This window comes from Homarus americanus, unplaced genomic scaffold (genome assembly GCF_018991925.1).
Source record: "Homarus americanus isolate GMGI-L3 unplaced genomic scaffold, GMGI_Hamer_2.0 scaffold57980, whole genome shotgun sequence".
Lineage (NCBI taxonomy): Eukaryota > Metazoa > Arthropoda > Malacostraca > Decapoda > Nephropidae > Homarus > Homarus americanus.
Genome location: NW_024716703.1, coordinates 4,167,366 through 4,187,434, shown reverse-complemented (window position 1 = coordinate 4,187,434; position 20,069 = coordinate 4,167,366). Strand labels below are relative to the sequence as shown.

The 20,069-nt window shown below is 38.9% G+C and overlaps 1 protein-coding gene across 1 annotated transcript; it reads left to right on the top strand.

The window, feature by feature from the left end:
* The first annotated feature begins 1,232 nt into the window (after window positions 1-1,232).
* Window positions 1,233-13,847, top strand: LOC121858257 (phospholipid phosphatase 5-like). Its single transcript, XM_042354561.1, has 6 exons — window positions 1,233-1,373; window positions 5,476-5,581; window positions 6,127-6,274; window positions 10,482-10,628; window positions 11,003-11,170; window positions 12,740-13,847. The coding sequence occupies exons 1-6, from the start codon at window positions 1,297-1,299 to the stop codon at window positions 12,949-12,951; spliced, it is 858 nt and encodes a 285-aa protein (XP_042210495.1). The 5' UTR covers window positions 1,233-1,296; the 3' UTR covers window positions 12,952-13,847.
* The last annotated feature ends 6,222 nt before the right edge of the window (window positions 13,848-20,069 follow it).

The following is a 20,069-nucleotide window of genomic DNA, read 5'->3' as shown; positions in this document are numbered from 1 at the left end:
TATGGCGGTATAATGGCAACGCTCTTATTTCACTAATCATGATTCATTGGAGTACTGACACACTTGAACATATCTCTAAAACTGTATTATTGCTCACATAGTCACATTAAGGGCGGGTGTACCACATAACAAACATTGAAAAATATAGCAGTGTCTTTACAATGTATGTACATACATCAGCGAAAAAATGAATGATCTCACGCTTCACACATAATGGAGACAACGTTTACGTTTTCAGACATGGGCGCCGCATGCACCTGTTACATTATACCCAATGGCAATGGTGCGGTTTCAGTTCACACGGTACTGTGACGGTATATTCAGTATAGCTTAATCCTACGATTATTATGTCGGCTGCCAAACTCGTCGACAAAACAATCTAAATCAATTCTCTCAGCGCGGTGCACTCTCAATCGATAGTAGCGCGATGTTACTCAGTCTGTCACTAGACATGGAATTTCTTAGGAATGTTTTCACTAATTTCATTTTCGAAAAGCTTCTCTCGCATGAAACACTGGTAACAGGGAGAGTTACAGCTATCAACAGTAATTTATACAAACAGTCAAATGCAGCCTTATAAGGGCATATAAATGACATATAATATGTCATAAGAATGCTTTAGGCCTACATTTTGTAATGATATAACTGATGGACTGTACTGATTTACCTTATACTGTACAGCTCAGCTCAACTATGGCCACTTGAACTGAATGATTGAGATTGACTGATTGTAATATTACTCCTATAGTTCAAAAATTACTCTCATGTTCTCTCTAAACATACCTCACTTAGCAAGTAGAAAACCCACAGTGGCACTGTGGTTAGGTTAACATTAAGGTGGTTAATCACAAGGTGAAATAAGCCGGGAGTGGGGAATTCCTTCTCAGCTTTTATTAACATGAAATCATCAGATCTTTAAGCGCATAGTATGAACACACCTCCATAACACTGATATTGGCAACCCTCTCTTGAGTGCAGGTCACTTATAGCAGCATTCCTTTTCAGAGACACTGGTATTATGCAGCTTCCTTTCTTTATCAAAATGTTAGAAATATTACCGTGTTAAAAATACAAACATTAAACCTTTGATGGGTAGGGGTCTCACTCAGCCACATAGAATCGTCTTGCGATACTACCCTCTAAACTTTAAAGTGTTAAATTACCATTTTATTCAAAGGGAGTGAATGATACAGTCTATCAGATATTATTCACATAATACTGTACTAACCGACCTAAACAAGACAGCTCGGTGACAGTGAGCGGCGCCTTAGTAACTTACACTGTTAACAATTGACAATGATGAAATGGATAGAGATTCAGGCCACATTTTGGCTGGAAATTTTAACTCGAGCTGTTCTCTCTGTTATATTTCTGTAAGTGTACATTTCAGACGTCTGTTACATGAAAGTATGCATGTGAGTTACCGTATGTAACAAAGCTTTGTCATTTTGTTCACCAGTAACTTTGCCATTCAGGTGTGATGAAGTCGGTAATAAATATGTAGAATAAAAAAAATCAATGGATAATTATAAAAATTCACATCTTGTTCACATTGGTTAAACATACTGTAGGTAGTAGGTGGCTACCAAACAGGGAGGTACTACCGCCTGGGAAGATATTGGAAGCATAATGTGTTGTCTAATGGTAGACTCTGCTGCCATATGGCATCACGAAAATTGTGACCAAGTCCCAGGTTGCTGATCTGACTTTTTGCTTCATTTACACGCAATTGCAGGGTCTCAATTCTTTCACTTACCATTGACAACACAACATACATACATACATCGTTTCTCACTTTTGATCTTTTTTTTCATTTTTGTATTTATAGTTCTTTATTATTAATATTATTAAACATTACAGTTACTGTATTATCATCATTATTTTAATATTTAAGTTGGATCATATGAAGATCTTCCCCCCCAAAGTATCCAACTGAAGATCCACCCCCCAGTCGCGCTCATATGAAGATCCACCCCCAGTCGCGCTCAGTCGCGCTCATATGAACCTAACTTAACCTAACCTACTGTAGATTTATACTTGGCACAGTCTTTGGTCTGGCATTTCCAAGCATAGCCATCATTAGATTTGGCATACTTCGTCCAGTTCATTTCACTATCACAAGAGGGACATTTCACTTCACTTTTAAGCATTCTGCGTTGCTTAAGCCAATTAATAACAGACAGAGAATCTTCAGTTAGCAAGGGCAGCACAACAGTCTTGAAAGTATCACGGTCCATGGTGCTCTTGATATTGAGTACATGGGCAAAATCTGACTATATATATATATACCAACACAAATGTGGTCATAGTGACGTCAGGTCAGGTAAGGTCAGGTTTGGTCATTGGTCAGGTCAGATCCTCCCATCCAGGCTTGATCATATGAAGATCCTCCCCCCCAAGTAGGTTTGGGGGGGAGGATCTTCATATGATCCTTTAAGTTTTGTTTGTTTTATCATAAATTTTATTTATTATGAATTATTATGACTTATTTATTATTATTATTATTATTATTATTATTATTATTATTATTATTATTATTATTATTATTATTATTACATTTTCGCCCCCAGGCCCAAATGTGGGTCAGTGACCTGTGTCCGGGTGGGCTAATCCCCATAAAAAAAAAAAAGAAAAAAAAAATCATATCGGTATACAATGTACAGACTACAGCTATACAGTACTGTAAAATGGCTACATGCCAATTAGAGGATTCCCAAATAGGTAATTGACGAATTGGCAATATTAAGGGTTAGTGGTGTGGGTTAATAGTTGCATAACGAAAAATTTCTACATAAGAAAACTAATATTCCAGATGGACCACTGACCAGTAGCTCTAGGGAAATTTATTTTTAAGAATGCTTTTTTTCTTGCTGGTTATCACAAGTCGGTCTCCCAGAGTATTTCTGAAAACTTACCGCATCACTTATTTCTAGGATAATCCAAATTAGGTAGAGGAATTGCTCTTTTCATTTTTTCCCCAAGTTTTTCCCATAAATAATGTCCACTGTCCGTCGTTCATCCAGTGATGCTATGCTAATGAACTACAGTACACTGTACTCCGTATTTTAACTGGTGAAGTGTCCATTGACACACTAAAAATTAATCAGCTGGTCCTCCAACTGAGAAAATTCACTTTATTCTTAGGAGTTACACATTCTCATATTTCAGATGAAAGTATCCTATAGAGTGTTTGTTGGAGATGTTAACTGTTGCAGCTCCTGTAGTGAAATTAGAGAGGCTTTTCCAACAGTTGATGGTTTTAGAAATTTGAATCAAGTCTTCTGAGACGAGATTCTGGGGCAGATTTGACCAGTTCTCTGGAAAATTGAAAATGGCACATCATCGGTGGATGTCTAAAAGATGTGCATCTTCTCCAGTCCCATAAATGCTCTTGTTGGTTTGGACAGATGTTTCCATTTCTTGGATGGCATTGAGGATAAGGGGTTTTGCTGGTGTCTCATTTTATGAGCACCATGGGAAATGAGGTTATGGGGGAAGTATCCTTTTATTGACAACTAATCTGCAGTTGTGTTCATGAAACACTGATGTTCTATGAAATATTTCCATTGTGTGAAATTTCTAAGGCAGTAGTCATTCTTATATGAAAACTCTTATGCCATTTCACAGCAGTACCATTTGCTGGTATACTGTGTCTGGGTAGATTGATGGTCATCCAATTAGTTCTTAGATTGGAATTTTTCTCTTGGATTTTTTCCTTGAGAGTTAATGCAATGGTGGATTTATTTACGATGTCAAAAAATCACCAACATCGGATCTTTTGTATCACCTGTTTTACCGGAGGGCTCATTTTTCCTTAGACTGGAATATCTGTTAACATATTATCTGTACTATCTTCTTCTCTCATGTATTTGAAGTGATTTCAAAACTGAAGGAGTTCTGAGGCATCTCTACAATACAGTAGTGGATCTTTTTTGGCCTAGTAGGGTGAGGTTCTCACCCTGAATCAGCTTTGTCTAAATCCTATTTAGCTTCTCTCTTTTACATCGAGTCAAAGATTGAATGGAGAAGTCATTTACTCTTCTCTTTTGTAAGTTGCCTACATGGATTTTCTTGATATTCTGGTACCTGGCTTTTTAGGGTTAGCTAGTTAATGGAAATGAGTTCAAGTGATGTGGCATCCTAGTTTTCTTGGTTGATATGGTGCATATCAACTGGCACTTTCTTTGACTTTTCCAGGACTTGTTCCACAAGGCTACCATGCTGGGGATCCTGGGTTCCTACTTCCTGAGACATCTTTCTGGGTATGATGAATAGGTTCCCATAGCTCAGGATAACACCAGAATTCTACATTAGCAAGGGAAAATTTGTAAGGTGAGTGCCTGTCTCCCTTTTTATGCTGGAAGCAAACTCACCATTGGAGTTGCTTGCCACACGGCACTTGGAGATTCTTTCCACCTCCTTTATTTGTATAGGAGGCGTGATTCATGGGTTGCTCTAAACTGATGACGTGTTGTAAAGGAGGGTTTGGGTCTTGATAACTCATTTTATAATGGGGCCAGTGAGGAGTGACCCAGATCCTGTTTAGATGTCCTTTGAGGTTGGTTGGAGGAAGGGCATGTTGTTATTGCAAACTTGGTTTATGACATCAAAGATCTGATCTGTTCAGTGGAAAAAATGAGCTGCCTGGCAGTATGAATCGTCACACTCCCAAATTTAAGGGTAATGTTAATTTTTATCTGTGGACAACTGTATTGTACTTTGGGACTATTATGTTATTCACACTCTTTCATCACCCAGATATCTCCAGGTTCATTGACTTAATTCATCTTGGAGATGGATGGTTGGTTGGTTACCCACAAAGTGCTTTGTGACAAGACGTTCTAATGAAGAGCTTCAGGGTTCAGTGTACAGTATATGACACTTGGACACACCTAAGGTTATTGCTATACTGTTTTCTGCTTCAGAATTACCAGGTACAGTATTCACTCTGTCATGTGTGGTATACAGTACAGATATATCCAAGAATTAGGGTGCACATCTAAGTTCTTCACTGGCACATGACCTCCTTTTCCTCCCTGATATAGACTGACTTAGGTCTTACAGAATGCTCATAAGGCTCCTGAGGCTTTAATGGAGGAGCAACTTTTGAAACCCCAAAATGTGGCTTTGATTCCCCTTATCTACACCGGGAAATTCATTATCAACTCAGAAAATGGTCAGATTCATAAAATCCTGTTTGGTTGGTTGGGATTTTTAAGTGGCTGTTTTCATGAGTTTTGAACATATGATTTGATCTTCTCACCAACTGACAGAACAAATTCTGGGTCTGATTATTTGGGTTCATCAGGGAAGGTTATGCTTTTTTCCCAACTGTACATTATAATTCATCTCTCACGAGTTTTCTAAATGCAAAATCTTTTATGGTCTTTCTCACAGGTCATTTCCTCATCACCATGGCTACATAATGCTTCATTTAAAGTTTTTAATCCTAACTAAAAAGCTCATTCCATACAGAGAGTTGGAACAAACACCCCCGTTTGTGCGCAAGATTCACATAGATGAATTATGGCTTTACAAGAATCCTCGTACGCCATCATATGTTCCAACTAGTATCTTATGGGTGAGTATATAAATAACACTGGTACTGTACTATAAATGCAGATATTTCATGCCATATACTAGTTATGTGGACAATTCGTCCAATAATACATTAAACTTGAAAAAGCCACAAAGAATATATTGAGGTAAGACAAGTACATTGGCTTGTACTGTTTCAATTTTTTAACCATGCCTTATTCATGCACACAAGTTGAAAAATAACCATACCTAGAATGTGGTCACCCCAGCTGACACCCAGGGGTGCGTAATTTTAATTTTTGTTGGGACCCAAATTTGTATAAGTGGGGAAGCTCTCGTAACACACAAAAGAAGTGGTAGTTTAGAAAATTCGTGTAAGCAAATTTTCGTATTTCAAACGTTCGTATCTCAAGGGATACCTGTACAGTACAGTATATACTGTACACTTGCATACACAAGTATTTTATGCAGGGATGTATCTTGTTTTATTTCGATTGGATTGATGTTTTAAACTACTGTATGTTCTATTAAATATGTAGTATTTCATTATATCTGGTCTGATTCTATTTTAGTTTTCTTCCTTTGCAGCCCCTTGTGTTCATAGTGCCAACATCGGTAATGCTTCTGTACTTCCTGGTAAAACGTGACAGGACTGAACTCTGTCAGGGGCTCTTTGCCCTGTCACTTGCTCTGGGATTGAATGGTGTCATCACCAATATCATCAAACTTATTGTTGGTATGAAAACTATAGTATCTATCTAATTCAACTCAAATTTGTAAATGAAGCCCAAAGTTCACAAAATTACATACCTGTACACAGAAATGAAAAGAGAGTATTTTTGTTGAACGAGATATAGGTACAAATTCATTGTACAGTACTGATAAAAACTCCTGATTAGTTTTGTTAAATTTTTCATTGTACAGTGATCCCTCGGTTAACGAGAGCCTCGGTTAACGAGAAATCGGTTAACGAATTACCTTCCATAAGATTCTTAACTTCGGTTAACGAGCATTCCCTCGATTAAGGAATTCCTTACGAGTGCCCCTCAACATGTTTTCGCTTGCACATTAGCTGTCGTATTAGTCCGCCAATACTGTAATCGGTTCTAGGACTTAAATTCCTTACTATTTTAGTAAATATCAAGAAGTTTGTACTATTCAATAAATTTAAAAGTCTTATATTAAAATTTTTAGTCATTTTAACAATTATTTAACATAATTGAATACAGGGAAACTAGTTTTAGCGCGCCAAACAGCCTGTCAACACACAAAGCAGGCGTCAGTCTCTGTGTCTTTTCAGAGTCTCTTCAACATAAATGCTTTTTTTCTGTGTTTCCAGTCAAATTATTGGTCATTTTGAAATTTATTTTACATATTGATGATATATAGTGCATTGCAGTGTTAATTTAAAGAAAATATTCTTTATTCACAGCAATTAAACTTAAAATATCACTTGTTGAAATTTTTTTTGAATCCAACATGGGTCCCAAGAAATCAAGAAAAGCGATTTCAATTCAGGTGAAACAGGAAATTATTAGAAAACATGAAGAAGGCATTAGAACAAATGTGCTTAGCAAAGAATATGGCATGTCGACAATTCTTGCACAGAAAGACAAATTCAAGGAAGTGAAAGTGAGACAAATCTACCAGAGTGTTCAAAGGTAGATCCCTAATAGCAGAAACAGAGAGGTTACTTCTCATCTGGATTAGGGAAAAACATGAAAGGTGATTCAGTTTCTATTGAATTTATTTGTGAAAGAGCCAGGGAAATATACGAACATTTAAAGGTAGATCAACCTGGTTCTTCAGGCACTGACTTTGAAGATTTTAGGGCCAACAAGGGCTGGTTCGAAAAATTTAAGAAAAGAAGTGACATATTTAGTGTTGTTAGGCATGGTGAGGTTGCCAGTGCTGATAAGGAAGGGGCAGCAAAGTTTTTAGTGGAATTTAAAGAACTGATGGATACAGAAAACTATCTTCCACAGCAAGTGTTCAATGTGGACGAAACTGGGCTGTTCTGGAAAAAGATGCCCAAAAGGACATTCATCACCAGAGATGAAGCCTCTTTACCTGGGCATAAACCCATGAAAGACCATCTCACTCTATTGCTTGGTGCCAATGCTTCAGGGGATTTCCGACTGAAGCCTATGCTTGTCTACCACTCTGAGAACCCCAGGGTGTTCAAGCAACAAAAAGTGGTAAGAGGAAGGCTTGGAGTTTATTGGAAGTCCAACCGTAAGGCATGGGTAACAAGACAGCTCTTTAATGAATGGGCTGTTGAGGTGTTTTGCCCTTCTGTGAAGAGCTACCTAACCACCAATAAACTCCCTTTAAAGGCTCTTCTCCTTATGAATAATGCCCCTGGTCATGACCCTCAACTTGCCAGAACTTTGGAGCCTCAATTTGACTTTGTCAAAGTGTTGTTTTTGCCTCCCAACACTACATCAATCATACAGCCAATGGACCAGAATGTGGTCAGCAATTTTAAGAAGCTGTACATGAGGAAAATGTTCAGGAGGTGTCATCAGGCAACTTCCACTGATCTTGAACTAACACCAGCACAGTTCTGGAAGACACAGTTTAACATCCTGGAGGCTGTAAAATTGATTGTGTCCTCATGGCAAGAAGTCTCCACTAGATCCCTCAATTCTTCATGGAAAGCCTTGTGGCCATCAGTAGTCCATGATTTTGAGGGATTTCAGGATGAAACAGAGTTGCACCAGGAGATTGTGTCCATTGGTCAGTCATTGGGCCTTGAAGTGGAGGAGGATGATGTAGAAGAGCTTGTGATGTCTCATGAACAGGAACTTACTCCTGAAGACTTGCAGCAACTGGATGAGATGTTAGAGGCTGACAGTGGTGAGGAGGAAACGGAAAGTGATGACCATATGTCAACTTCAGAGTTGAAAGATGTTGACCACTGGGAGAAGTTCAGGAAACTGGCTTCAAGGCACCCAGATGTGGAAAAATCTGAACTAGCTTTGTGTCATGTTGAGGACACAGTGGTCTCCTTCAAACATCAGTTAATGATGAGGAGGAGAGATGCCCCACAGACAAAATTGACAGTTTCTTCAGTAAAAGGCAGTGGGAACAAGATGCTAGCCTTCCACTTCAAGAAGGAGAGAGGATGTTCATGGTGGAGAATCTGTCAGTCCAGAGGTTCCTGACATTTTCATGGAAGGTGACACACCTTTCAAGAAGCAGTAAAATGCTTCTCCTCCACCTCCACTTCCTTCTCTTCTCCCTTCTCCTCCTCCACCTCCCACTTCAAATTCACATCAGCATCATCATCCAGGAGCCTTCTACATACACACCTCAAAGTAAGTGTACTTTACTACCTTTTTTGTTGACTTTAGGCAATTTTCGGTGAGCTGGAACCAATTACCCCAAAACGCATTGAAGTAATGGTTTCGGTTAACGAGCAACCTTCTGGAACGAATTGTGCTCGTTAACCGAGGGACCACTGTACAGTGGTCCCTCGGTTAACGAACACAATTCGTTCCAGAGAGTCGTTCGTTAACCAAAAATTTTGTTAACCGAATCCATTGTTTCAATGGTATAGTGGGTAATTGGTTCCAGCTCACCAAAAAGTACATACAAAGTAAAAAAAAAAGAAAAATGCAGTAAAGTACACTTACTTTGAGGTGTGTATGTAGAAGGTTCCTGGTTGATGATGATGATGGGAATTAGAAGTGGGGGTGGAGGAGAAGGAAGAAGAGAAGGAAGTGGGGATGGAGGAGAAATCACCTTTCAGGGGACCCATGCTTGATGTAGTAATTTCACCAATAAAATTTTAAGTTCACTAGGTGTAATTCAAAATTATTTTATTTAAATCAACACTGCACTGCGCTATATATTATCAATATGTTAACTAAATTTCAGAATGACCAATAATTTCAATGAAAAATGCAAAAATATTCAAGACACCAAGAAAATAGATGTTTACTCCACTGTCAACAGAGCCCAACTGACACCTTGTGGCCGAGTCAAGCATCTGATGGGCGCACAAAAAACTAGTTCCCTGTACTGCATATATTATCAATATGTTAAATAAATGTTAAAATGAGTAATAATTTTAATATAAAACATGCAAAAATATTAAAGAGCACAACTTTATGGATATTTACTCCACTGGAAATGAATGTAAACATAGAACAGATTACTGAATTGGCAGACTAGCCCATCAGCTGATGCACACAACAAAACGTGATGTTTGTAAGGATTTTGTTAATAAAATTTTTTTTCATTAACCGAATTGAAGATTCTTATGGAAGGTATTTCGTTAACCGAACCGTTCGTTAACCGAGGGACCACTGTATGTGTGGAATGGATAATTATTCATTTCTATAAAACTGACAAATTTTTTCTAACCTATTGAACTGAATATATTTTGTAGCCCAGTGGCCCCAGGCCTTATGAAGCTGTGTGCTGAATTTAGTACTAGAATACCCGGTAACCATATTTACTGAGGCCTTGGTTCCAAAATTAGGTCCTTTGTCTAGGCTTAAATGATAATAGTAAAAAAAACAGAACATTCGACTTGAAGAATAAGTTCTGCACATACATCCCTAGGTCCCTGACAGACTGCCTTGATTATTTTGCCCATGCCAATTTCAGTAACTTGGGGATCACCATGTTGGATGGACACATATAAACCTTGTCGAGATTATTGTCTTTCATACATGAATGGTTTGATAGCTTAAGCTAAAGACTTTCATTTTGTATTAGTTGACATGACAATACATTTAGAGTCTACATGTGGATGGGAATGTAAAATAAATTCCTGGGTGTGGTTAGTTCAGGGCTCATACTCTAAAGAAGTTACTGATAGCTTTGACAGTTTTCTGTACAGATAGCTTCTATAACTACTAACTGCAGATATTTACATCTGACTGAGTAATGTCCTTGATTTATGATTTGTCCTCAATGATTTGATCAACCAGGACGACCACGACCAGATTTTTTTTATCGCTGTTTTCCGGATGGACATGAAGATCTTGGGAACGTCATAGACATAGGTTCAGTATGTACTGGAGAGGCTCACACAATACAGGAGGGACGCAAGAGCTTCCCTAGTGGCCATTCATCATGTAGGTATAAACTCTTAAGTAAAATTCAGTCAGATTCTTGTTAAAATAATTTCTTTCAGCAGGTCACATTAATTCTTAAGTTCTTGTATTCTTTTTTCATCCCATCTTTGATTTCCCTGTTCTTAAATTCCTCAGTCTATTGACTTTCTGCTTTTCAATCTTAGCCACTGTTTTATTTTTGGTTTCCTATCCATCTCTGGCATAACATCAAGTATCCTTCCTTCGTGAAAAATCCATCCTTCCACCAGATTTCTCTGATTTAGGCTGAATTGCAATATTGTCCAGTATATTGTAATGTTTTGTATACAGTATATAATTCTTATTAATCCCTCAACATGTTCATAAATTACTCTTCCCATTATTTGGGTGGACAGTTTCATTTTGTAGCCTGGGGTTCCTCAGCTTGTGGATCTTCGGAAAACTGAGTGTTTTCAGCAAGAGGCGTGGGCAAGGCTGGAGGCTTGTGGTCGGCATGGCTCCTATCATATTGGCTTTAATGGTTGCTCTTTCGCGCACCAGTGATTACCACCACCATTGGCAAGGTAAGGAAAAAGATTTCTCAGCATTACAGTGACCCCTTGTTTAACGAACGCCTCGGTTAACGAAATTTCGGTTAACGAACTGCCTTCCATAAGGATCTTCAATTCGGTTAACGAACAAAAAGTCGGTTAACGAATTTCTTACGAACCGACCTCAACATGTTTTTGCTTGCACTGACCGGGCAACCAGCTTTAGTATCAGTCCGCCAATACATTAATCGGTTCTAGGGCTTAAATTCCTTACTATTTTAGTAAATATCATGAAGTTTATACTATTCAATAATTTTAAAAGTTTGATATTCAATTTTTTAGTCATTTTAACAATTATTGAACATAATTGAAGGTAAAGTGACTAGTTTAATGCGCGGCATCCAAGCTCTTAACACAGCAAACAGGCGTTAGTCTCTCTTTGTTTTCACTGGAGGTAACATCTTGCTTGAGACTCTCTTCAACTAAACGCTTTTTTTCTGTGTTTCCAAGCAAATTATTGGTCATTTTGAAATATATTTTACATATTGACAATATATAATGCAGTGCAGTGTTGATTTAAAGAAAATAATCTTGAAATACACCAAGAGAACTAAAATTTTATGGGTGAGATGATGCCATGGGGTGACTTCTCTTCCACCCCAATGCCTTCTCTTCTTCCTTCTCCAACCCCATTCTAATTCCCATCATCATCATCCAGGAGCCTTCTACATACACACCTCAAAGTAAGTGAACTTTTCTACCATTTTTGTTGAATTTAGGAAATTTTCGGTGAGCTGGAACCAATTACCCAAAAACCCATTGAAACAATGGTTTCGGTTAACGAACGACCTTCTGGAACGGATTGAGTTCATTAACCGAGGTGTCACTGTATTATGTAATTCTCTATATGGTGATCCATTTTGCTTTAAAGGCTTTAACTATAATTACAGTGGTAGTTGTAGATGAATATTTTATGAGCAATGAACACTTCAATAAGAAATTATGCTGTGAGCATAGAGACAGATTAAAGCATCTGAATTTACACTCAAGACATGTAGAGTGAAGGGCGATATGATCGAAGTGTATACTGTAAATGGATATCAGGGTTAAACAAAGGTACAGTACTTAAACTATCTAACTAGTAGCAAACACGTAGTACAGTACAGTAATGGTTTTAAATTTGACAAATTTAGATATAGGCGTGAGATAGGCAAACACTGGTTTGGAAACAGATTAGTAGATGAGTGGAACAAGTTACCAAACACCATCATTAACTTGAACACACTGGGAAGGTTTAAATATGTTGGACAGATATATGAGCAATATGGGTTTGGTGTAAATTAAATGGGATTGCCTAGTATGGGCCAATAAGCTCGCTGCAGTTTCCTCTATTCATATGTTTAATTAATGCCAGCCCTCACTATTGAGTTAGCTAGAGTTGCAGTTCACAGTCTTAGTGGTTGAAAATTTAAGTGACCTTGTTTTGAGTCCTTTGACTTTGTTGTAAAATTAATGAGGTTTTATTGTCATAAAAAAAATTATTTAGTTTAGTTTTATTTGTGAGTAGACAATACTGTACTCATGATTTCTTTTCTCCCACAGATGTTTTAGTAGGATCAGTGCTTGGACTGTTTATCTCCTACTTGTGTTACCGCCAGTACTATCCACGTCTAACTTCCCCACATTGCCACCTTCCCTACCTCATGGTACCTACTGTCATCCAACCCAAATGTGCTAATGGAATCCCTATGAAGGAGTTCCCAAAGTTTCTTGACCCAGAATCTCCAATAGAAGAACAAGTTAAGTGGATGTAACTTACTTTAGAACAGAACTGGAGTGTTTTGATTCAGATTATTGAATGAATCTTCACTCATTTCTGACAAAGGTGATACGTATTTTTACTGTTAATAAAGTCCATAACAACACTGTAATATAGTAGGGCCTGTCTACCTTGGACCTTCTACACCTTGGAACCTCCATGAGCTAGCATGGTAAAAATATGACGCAAGTTTTCAAGCCATATAGTACTGTATACACCTCGAACACAGTAAGTGCATATACAGTAGTCCTTGAGTAGTACAGAACTGGTCAGAACCTGCGTACTATTCAAGTTAAGCTAATTTCAACTGTGAGTTACCTCTGCCAACAATGGGGGTCCCATTTTAAGATGAGACTTGTTATGTTCACGAGCATTTACAGAAGGTACAAGTCCAAATTCTTTAAAAAATTAAAAGTATTAGGGGAAAGATAAAGATTTTATGACTCTTTTTTAAATATTTGTGTAAACATAGTAGCCGTATACAGTATTATATATTGTATATAGTAGGCTGAGAAGTTGTATAACAAGTGTAAACACTGTATTTTACAGTATAATACACACACACACACATTCCACCTACATACTCTACCATCTCTGCCTAACACACGTCACCTCCCCACATAAACCCACTCCACCTCATATACAGTAAGCACCCCACATTCCCTTCACACACTACTTCTCTCTCACACAAACACACTTCCCTCTCCCTGCCACAGACACACTTTAACCCCCCCCACACACACTCTTAACCTCCTCATATGCACTCTACTTCCCCTCACACAAATACACACACTATTCCCCCAACATACTACACTTCCCTCACACTCACACACATTCCACACATAAGCTCAGCCCTTTCTCCCCCACACACATTCCACCTCTTCCCCTCCCACACACACATTCCACCTCTCCTCCCACACACACATACATACATTCCACCTCCCTCCCCCACACACATTCCACCTCCTCTCCCCACACACATACATTCCCCTCCCCTCCCACACACATACATTCCACCTCCTCCCACACACAATCAAATGTAAGTCTGTATATTTTCAGCCACGCTACACTCTATTAATAAACCTTTATTAATATTATTGTTACATTCCACCTCCTCCCACACACACACACACATTCCACCTCCTCTCCCACACACACACACATTCCACCTCCTCTCCCCACACACACACATTCCCACCTCCTCCACACACATACATTTCCTCCCTCCCACACACATTCCACCTCCTCCCACACACACATTCCATCTCCTCTTCCCACACACACATTCCACCTCCCTCCCACACACACACATTCCACCTCCCCTCCCACACACACACATTCCACCTCCCCACACACACACACACACATTCCACCTCCTCCCACACACATTCCCTCCTCCCACACACACACACACACATTCCACCTCCCTCCCCACACACACACACATTCCACCTCCCTCCCACACACACACATTCCACCTCCTCCCCACACACACACACACACACACACACACATTCCACCTCCCCTCCCACACACACACACACATTCCACCTCCCCTCCCACACACACACACACATTCCATCTCCCCTCCCACACACACACATTCCACCTCCTCACAGCAACAAACAAACTCCATCCCCACACACATTAATTAATGGGGTAATCAGTCTTGTTGTTAAATTTTTAGAAATGTTTTATCTTTGCATTTTGTCATTTCATTCGACCGTATTCTCTCTAGTGAGTTTTTTCTACATAAAGGGACTGGAAAATGTAAAATTTAGGGGAAAAGTTTTAAAAGTTGTAACTGTTCTAACCTCTGAGTGCAGTCATTCAACTCCACCTCACTCCTACAGGCTTGTTAGTTCCCATACTTGATATCAGCAATGGCAGGGTTTATATAAGTTTATACAGTATTTTATACAGGGTACTAGAGGTGAATATAGTATGGATTTGCCATTGTGGTTTGTGTCTGGATGTTTGTATGTATGCACTGTGTGTCAGAGCATTGCATAACTTGGTAAACACTCATGTTTTCATAGTGTATCCCTGTTGCATAATTTGACAAGCACCGGCTTTAGGTGTCCTTAACACCATCTACATATCCCTGACTTTTTCATCTGCAGTATGAAGTGTGTGGTATTAGGTTACTGTATTATTATAGCCTTGCTCTTCATTTTTTGGTATTCTTGTAAATTGAAAACTGTCGTATAATGACAGAGAATTCCATATCCATTTGCAGGTTTTTCAAAAAGATGACTTTGGGTTTAGGGTATGTGCTCTCTTTACTTGGACTCCACTATGTCCTTAGTATGGGTGCTGTTGTAAATGGTTTGAGCTAGAGGTGCTACTGTATTTAGGTTGAATTCTTACATTCTCAATTCATAAGCAGACACATAACTTCATTCTTTTATTAAAATGTATTAAGTACTGTAATGGGGCACTTTAGTTGGAAAGAGTTCATTCCATTTTTAAGTGAACAAAAAACATAGACTGTAGGATCAAGTATCATAGCAAGCCTGTACTGTACTGCAGTAAACAAAAGTGGGAGAGACAAATATATTTTTAAGGTGTTTTACATGTGTGTAAATGTAAACAAATACTGAATAATTTGATTAGTTTTTTGTGACATCATACAAGATTCATAATAACTTTTTTATAAAGAGAATTGTTAATAATTTAAGACAATTATATTGTCATTCTAATAGTACGATACAAATTGTATGAATATTCCGTGTGACTATTTATATATAGCATATATTTTGTGTTAAACTTGCACAGTATTTATGTAATGAGTGTTCTAATAAATTCTTGGGTATTATTTATAATGTATTTTATCCAATTTTTTTAACTAAATAGGATTTTGTCTTCCATCTTCAAAAATATTTTCTTAAAAAAAAAATGCATGTTTATGGCCTATAGGTTATTTACCAAATGACCTGACCTAATCCCACTGTAACACCCCTTGGTAGATCACAGTTGTGGTCTAACTACATCAGGGGACGGACATGCCTAAAGCTCCTCCTATATCTCCAACCATCTACCCTCACCCAGCATGCTGTTGTTGCCAACATGGGGGCAAAAGGAAACAACTGAAGTGACAACTCTCTCCTCACAAGGGTTCCCCAGTCTTTAAACCATGGCCTTCTCAGGTATTCACGCAGCCTACCGACTCTCCCAGGCCCAGGCAGTGAAAGTAGTGCTTATGGATGACACTACCCCTAATGAGGGCTCAGCAACAGGTGACCTGACTCCCCCCCCTACTGCCCAGCCCTTGGTGTCATTTCAGGATGCTCAACTCACTCAACAGCTGATCTTGCATTTCCCCAAGGACTCCCTCTCAGATATCTGTGAATAATTTTCATGAGCTACAAAGTGTTACAGACAACGTGGGACAACCTTCCAAGTACTTTGAGGTAAGAACCTTAACTTTGTCAAGTGTCTCAGTCAAGAGACTCATAATACCCTAAACACAGTTGGATTTGAAGGTGTTATTTGCAAGCCACCACCAGTTGATGCAGCTGAATGCTGCCACATTGTGATAAGCAATCTCCTGTGATGGCTGACATCAATGACACTAGGGAACATAACCTCAACATAAGCAATAACTGCCACCATTTTCGGGGCAACACTCCACAAGCTGCTGTCACTGTGAAATGGAAGGGGAAGGGGTGTCCATCAATTGCTGATGCACATCCAAACCTTCAACCACTACTGGATTAACCTTATCTCCTGGAACCTACCTTCTGTGTTACCAGTTCACACTGGGGACACACCAAGTCCACCCGTTGCCAAAACACTCGGCCATGATGCAGGTTCTGCTCAAGAAATCAATATTCCAGCCCAGTACCCAGAAAATCAGCGACCATCAAAATAGAGGTGGTATGTGTCTTGTGGTTGAGCCTCAATGCTGCAATTGTCATGGTCGCCACAACATTGACTGACGCTGTCCTAAATACTCATCTGTCCCTGGTGAAAAACCCCTCCCAACTACAATAATTACATCCTCTATCACTGCTTTCCACCAGGTCATCCTATTCAGCTGACCTCACTAACCATCATCCTGCTCTCCCTGTTACTATGTCAGCGCCTACTGCTCCCCTAGCCTGACCACAGCCAGATGCCTCCTGCCAACTGTACTCTGACACTGCCAAGCTTTCTGGATCCACTAGTGGGTGTTCAATCCCCCCATCCCCACACAATGAGACAGGTGCCCTGTCCCTCCTGCAAAAACTCTAGTGACAGCAAACTATGGCAATCTTTGCTGCCACTCACTCACTCCCCCCTATTTCGTAGTTTTTTCAGAGGTATTTATTCAGATTTTATAATGGGAGTCTATGGGAAAACGTGGTCTGATTTATGAAAGGCTTTCCAGGAGCAGTGAGATTTATGAAGCAAACTCCAATTTGAATCTAATGGTGCTTTGAAAACAGAACCATCAGTCATGAACTTGGGTCTGGAATTTCATTCCTCAGTTTCTCTGATTGCTACTTTTAGTCAGCAAGTGTTGCTTGCAATCTATGGTACTCCTTATGGAGTTTACAAGGCTAACTGCTTATTAACTATGTTTTTCCACAAGATGGATATGTAGGCTACTGCTTTGCAGTATCTTCGATAAGATTGTCTTCCTTTTATAAAGGTCAGTTATAGGCAATTACCTTCATTCTAATATACAGTATTAATTCCATGTAACTGGAACATGGAAGCATTAGAAAGGGTTGTTGGCTTAACACATACACTAAATAATACCTTACCAAGCCACTATGAAAGCTTTTCAAATTCAGATATACTGTAGTATACAAAACTATCTTGAAAGTATGTGTATGTGGCAACAAGGGTACGCTTTCTGTTAATGGTAATACACAATGTTGCTATATAGTAACTTAATGGTAGTCAGATATTATAGCGAGTTATGAACACCACTCTTGAGCCAATGTATACAAATTAGTAAATTAGGATATCAGATTTTTTTGTGTAATAATATATCGCATATGGCAACATCAAATAAAGTCCATGAGTAAGTCACACAATATACAGATGCTATAATGGCTCACACCAGTTGACGCTCAGGGGAGACGGGATGCACATTGCTCTCAGCATTTCACAACTTTTATGATACTTTATCACACCAGCTTTCCATGACTAATGCATTCACCAACATTTGTGACTATATTATTTGCTCATTGGCGCTGTTGCCACATCTACTACGTTTGTTATGTACAGTACGGTAGTTGCATACTTTTCCCCACAACTTTGTTACCCCAATCAACTATTCTAATATGTGCCTATGTAAACAAGTACTCAGTATCATATATGTATGTACGGGTATTTCTTGTGTTATGAAATTTTTTGAATGTGAATATGATTTTGATCCCCTCTAACTTTGGGGTGTGGTTTAGAATCTAAGGCCAAACTTTTTTTACAAAAATTTTGTCCAAAACTCACCCTGCAGTTTAGGGGGCGGCTTACATTCATAAAATGCGGTACTGTATATTAAAGCACCTCAACATCACTATATTAAAGCACTTCAATGCCACAAAGAATGAAAATGATAAAATGTTAAATAAAATTGGTAGAAAAGAAGTTAGGTTAGATAATGAAAAAAAAAAACGGTATGAAAGCACCTCTCTCACACGACGTAAATTTAAAATGAAAATGGTAAAACTAGGGTTAGAAAAATAGTAAAAAGATGAATGTTTTCTTACCTAAGTTAAGTTGTACGGGCCACACTAGGAGGCTGAAGAAGTGCTGTTGATCCAAATAAACACTTTCACTCAGCCACTCTGGAATTCGGTGGATTTGCAGGTCTGATCTTGGGGGAGGGTGGTGTGACTTTGGCTTTAAAAACTATGACTCCTGAGGTGGTTCTTGGCACCCTTAAATCCAGAAACAGTCTTTTCCTCCTTACAAGGAAGGTTCAGGAGGACTTTCTCTTCCAAAGTAATCTCATTTCATCCAATTTGATAACTTGCTTGGGGGTTGTATCTTCCTTCCTAGATTTTCACCTTCAGGATAGCAGGGAAGGCAGCAGCAGCTTCTCGGTACACATTTGCTACCATCTTACCCATGAGACATAGGCTGTGGAGGTTGGCATTTAACTGCTCAATCCAACCCAAACTTGCCTTGAAAGTCTCAGTTCCTCAGTCTGTTCAAAGTCTAAGTCCGTTTTTATGTCTCCCACAAGCTCCAAACCTTGGACGTGAAGATGTTTGTAGACAGACATGTGGCGGTGAGTCTGGTCTTGTATCCACAACTGAAGCAGTCTCTTCACGTTATCCGCGATGGGGGTCACATGCTCTCATTAGCCTCGTGACGGTACTTGCTGTCACACTGTCCCACAGTCTTAACTTATGGGGTATTCTTGATAACAGTAGAGACAGTAGACTGGGCCAAACCAAGCACTCTTGCGATGGAATTGGTGCCTTCATCCCTTTCTTAGTGGTGTCCAGTTTACATCCAGGCTTCAGGTAGCAAGAGACACAGCTGCACATTTCCCAGTCATTTTAAAGTTCAATCACAGAATTCACTAGGAAATAACACTCTAAACTCACATTGATTGTCAACTGTAGTACAAAAACACAGTTATCACCACAACAATACAGTAATATGTAACAGGTGGTCATGTGGTGTAAGTGGTGAGAAAACAAACAAAAGAAAGAATCAAGCAGTGGCACATGAGTAGCCCTTCCTTTCTGACACATTGATCGTTAAACCAAGAAAGTCAAATTGTATAGCAAAAAAAAATGGGTTAAAAAAAAAAAATTAAATCATTCAACTATAAAATCAAAGTTGAGAAATCATATATCAAGGGCTGACTGTACTGAAATTGAGTATATCAAGGGTTTCCTATACTGTACCTTGTTCAGGGCTAAAGAGGGTAGCTGGGTATTGAGAGTACAGTACCTGTATTGGCAAAGTTTTACATGGAGGTAGGCTGATATGGTCTGGACAATTATGAGGAGAATGGAAGAGACCAATTGGATCAAGAGGTACACGAGTCTATATGTGGAGGGAAGAAGAGCTAGGTATAGGCCAAGAATGACTTGGGGAGAGGTTGAAAGAAATGATAAACATTTACATAGTGCACAAAATAAATGAAGGCTAAAAAAATTCTTA

Excerpts from the sequence above, each read along its gene's own strand:
- LOC121858257 (XM_042354561.1), top strand. The coding sequence starts at position 1,297 with ATGATGAAATGGATAGAGATTCAGGCCACATTTTGGCTGGAAATTTTA. Across the intron at positions 5,582-6,126 it reads TTCCAACTAGTATCTTATGG|CCCCTTGTGTTCATAGTGCC; the intron begins GTGAGTATATAA and ends CTTCCTTTGCAG. Across the intron at positions 11,171-12,739 it reads TTACCACCACCATTGGCAAG|ATGTTTTAGTAGGATCAGTG; the intron begins GTAAGGAAAAAG and ends TTTCTCCCACAG.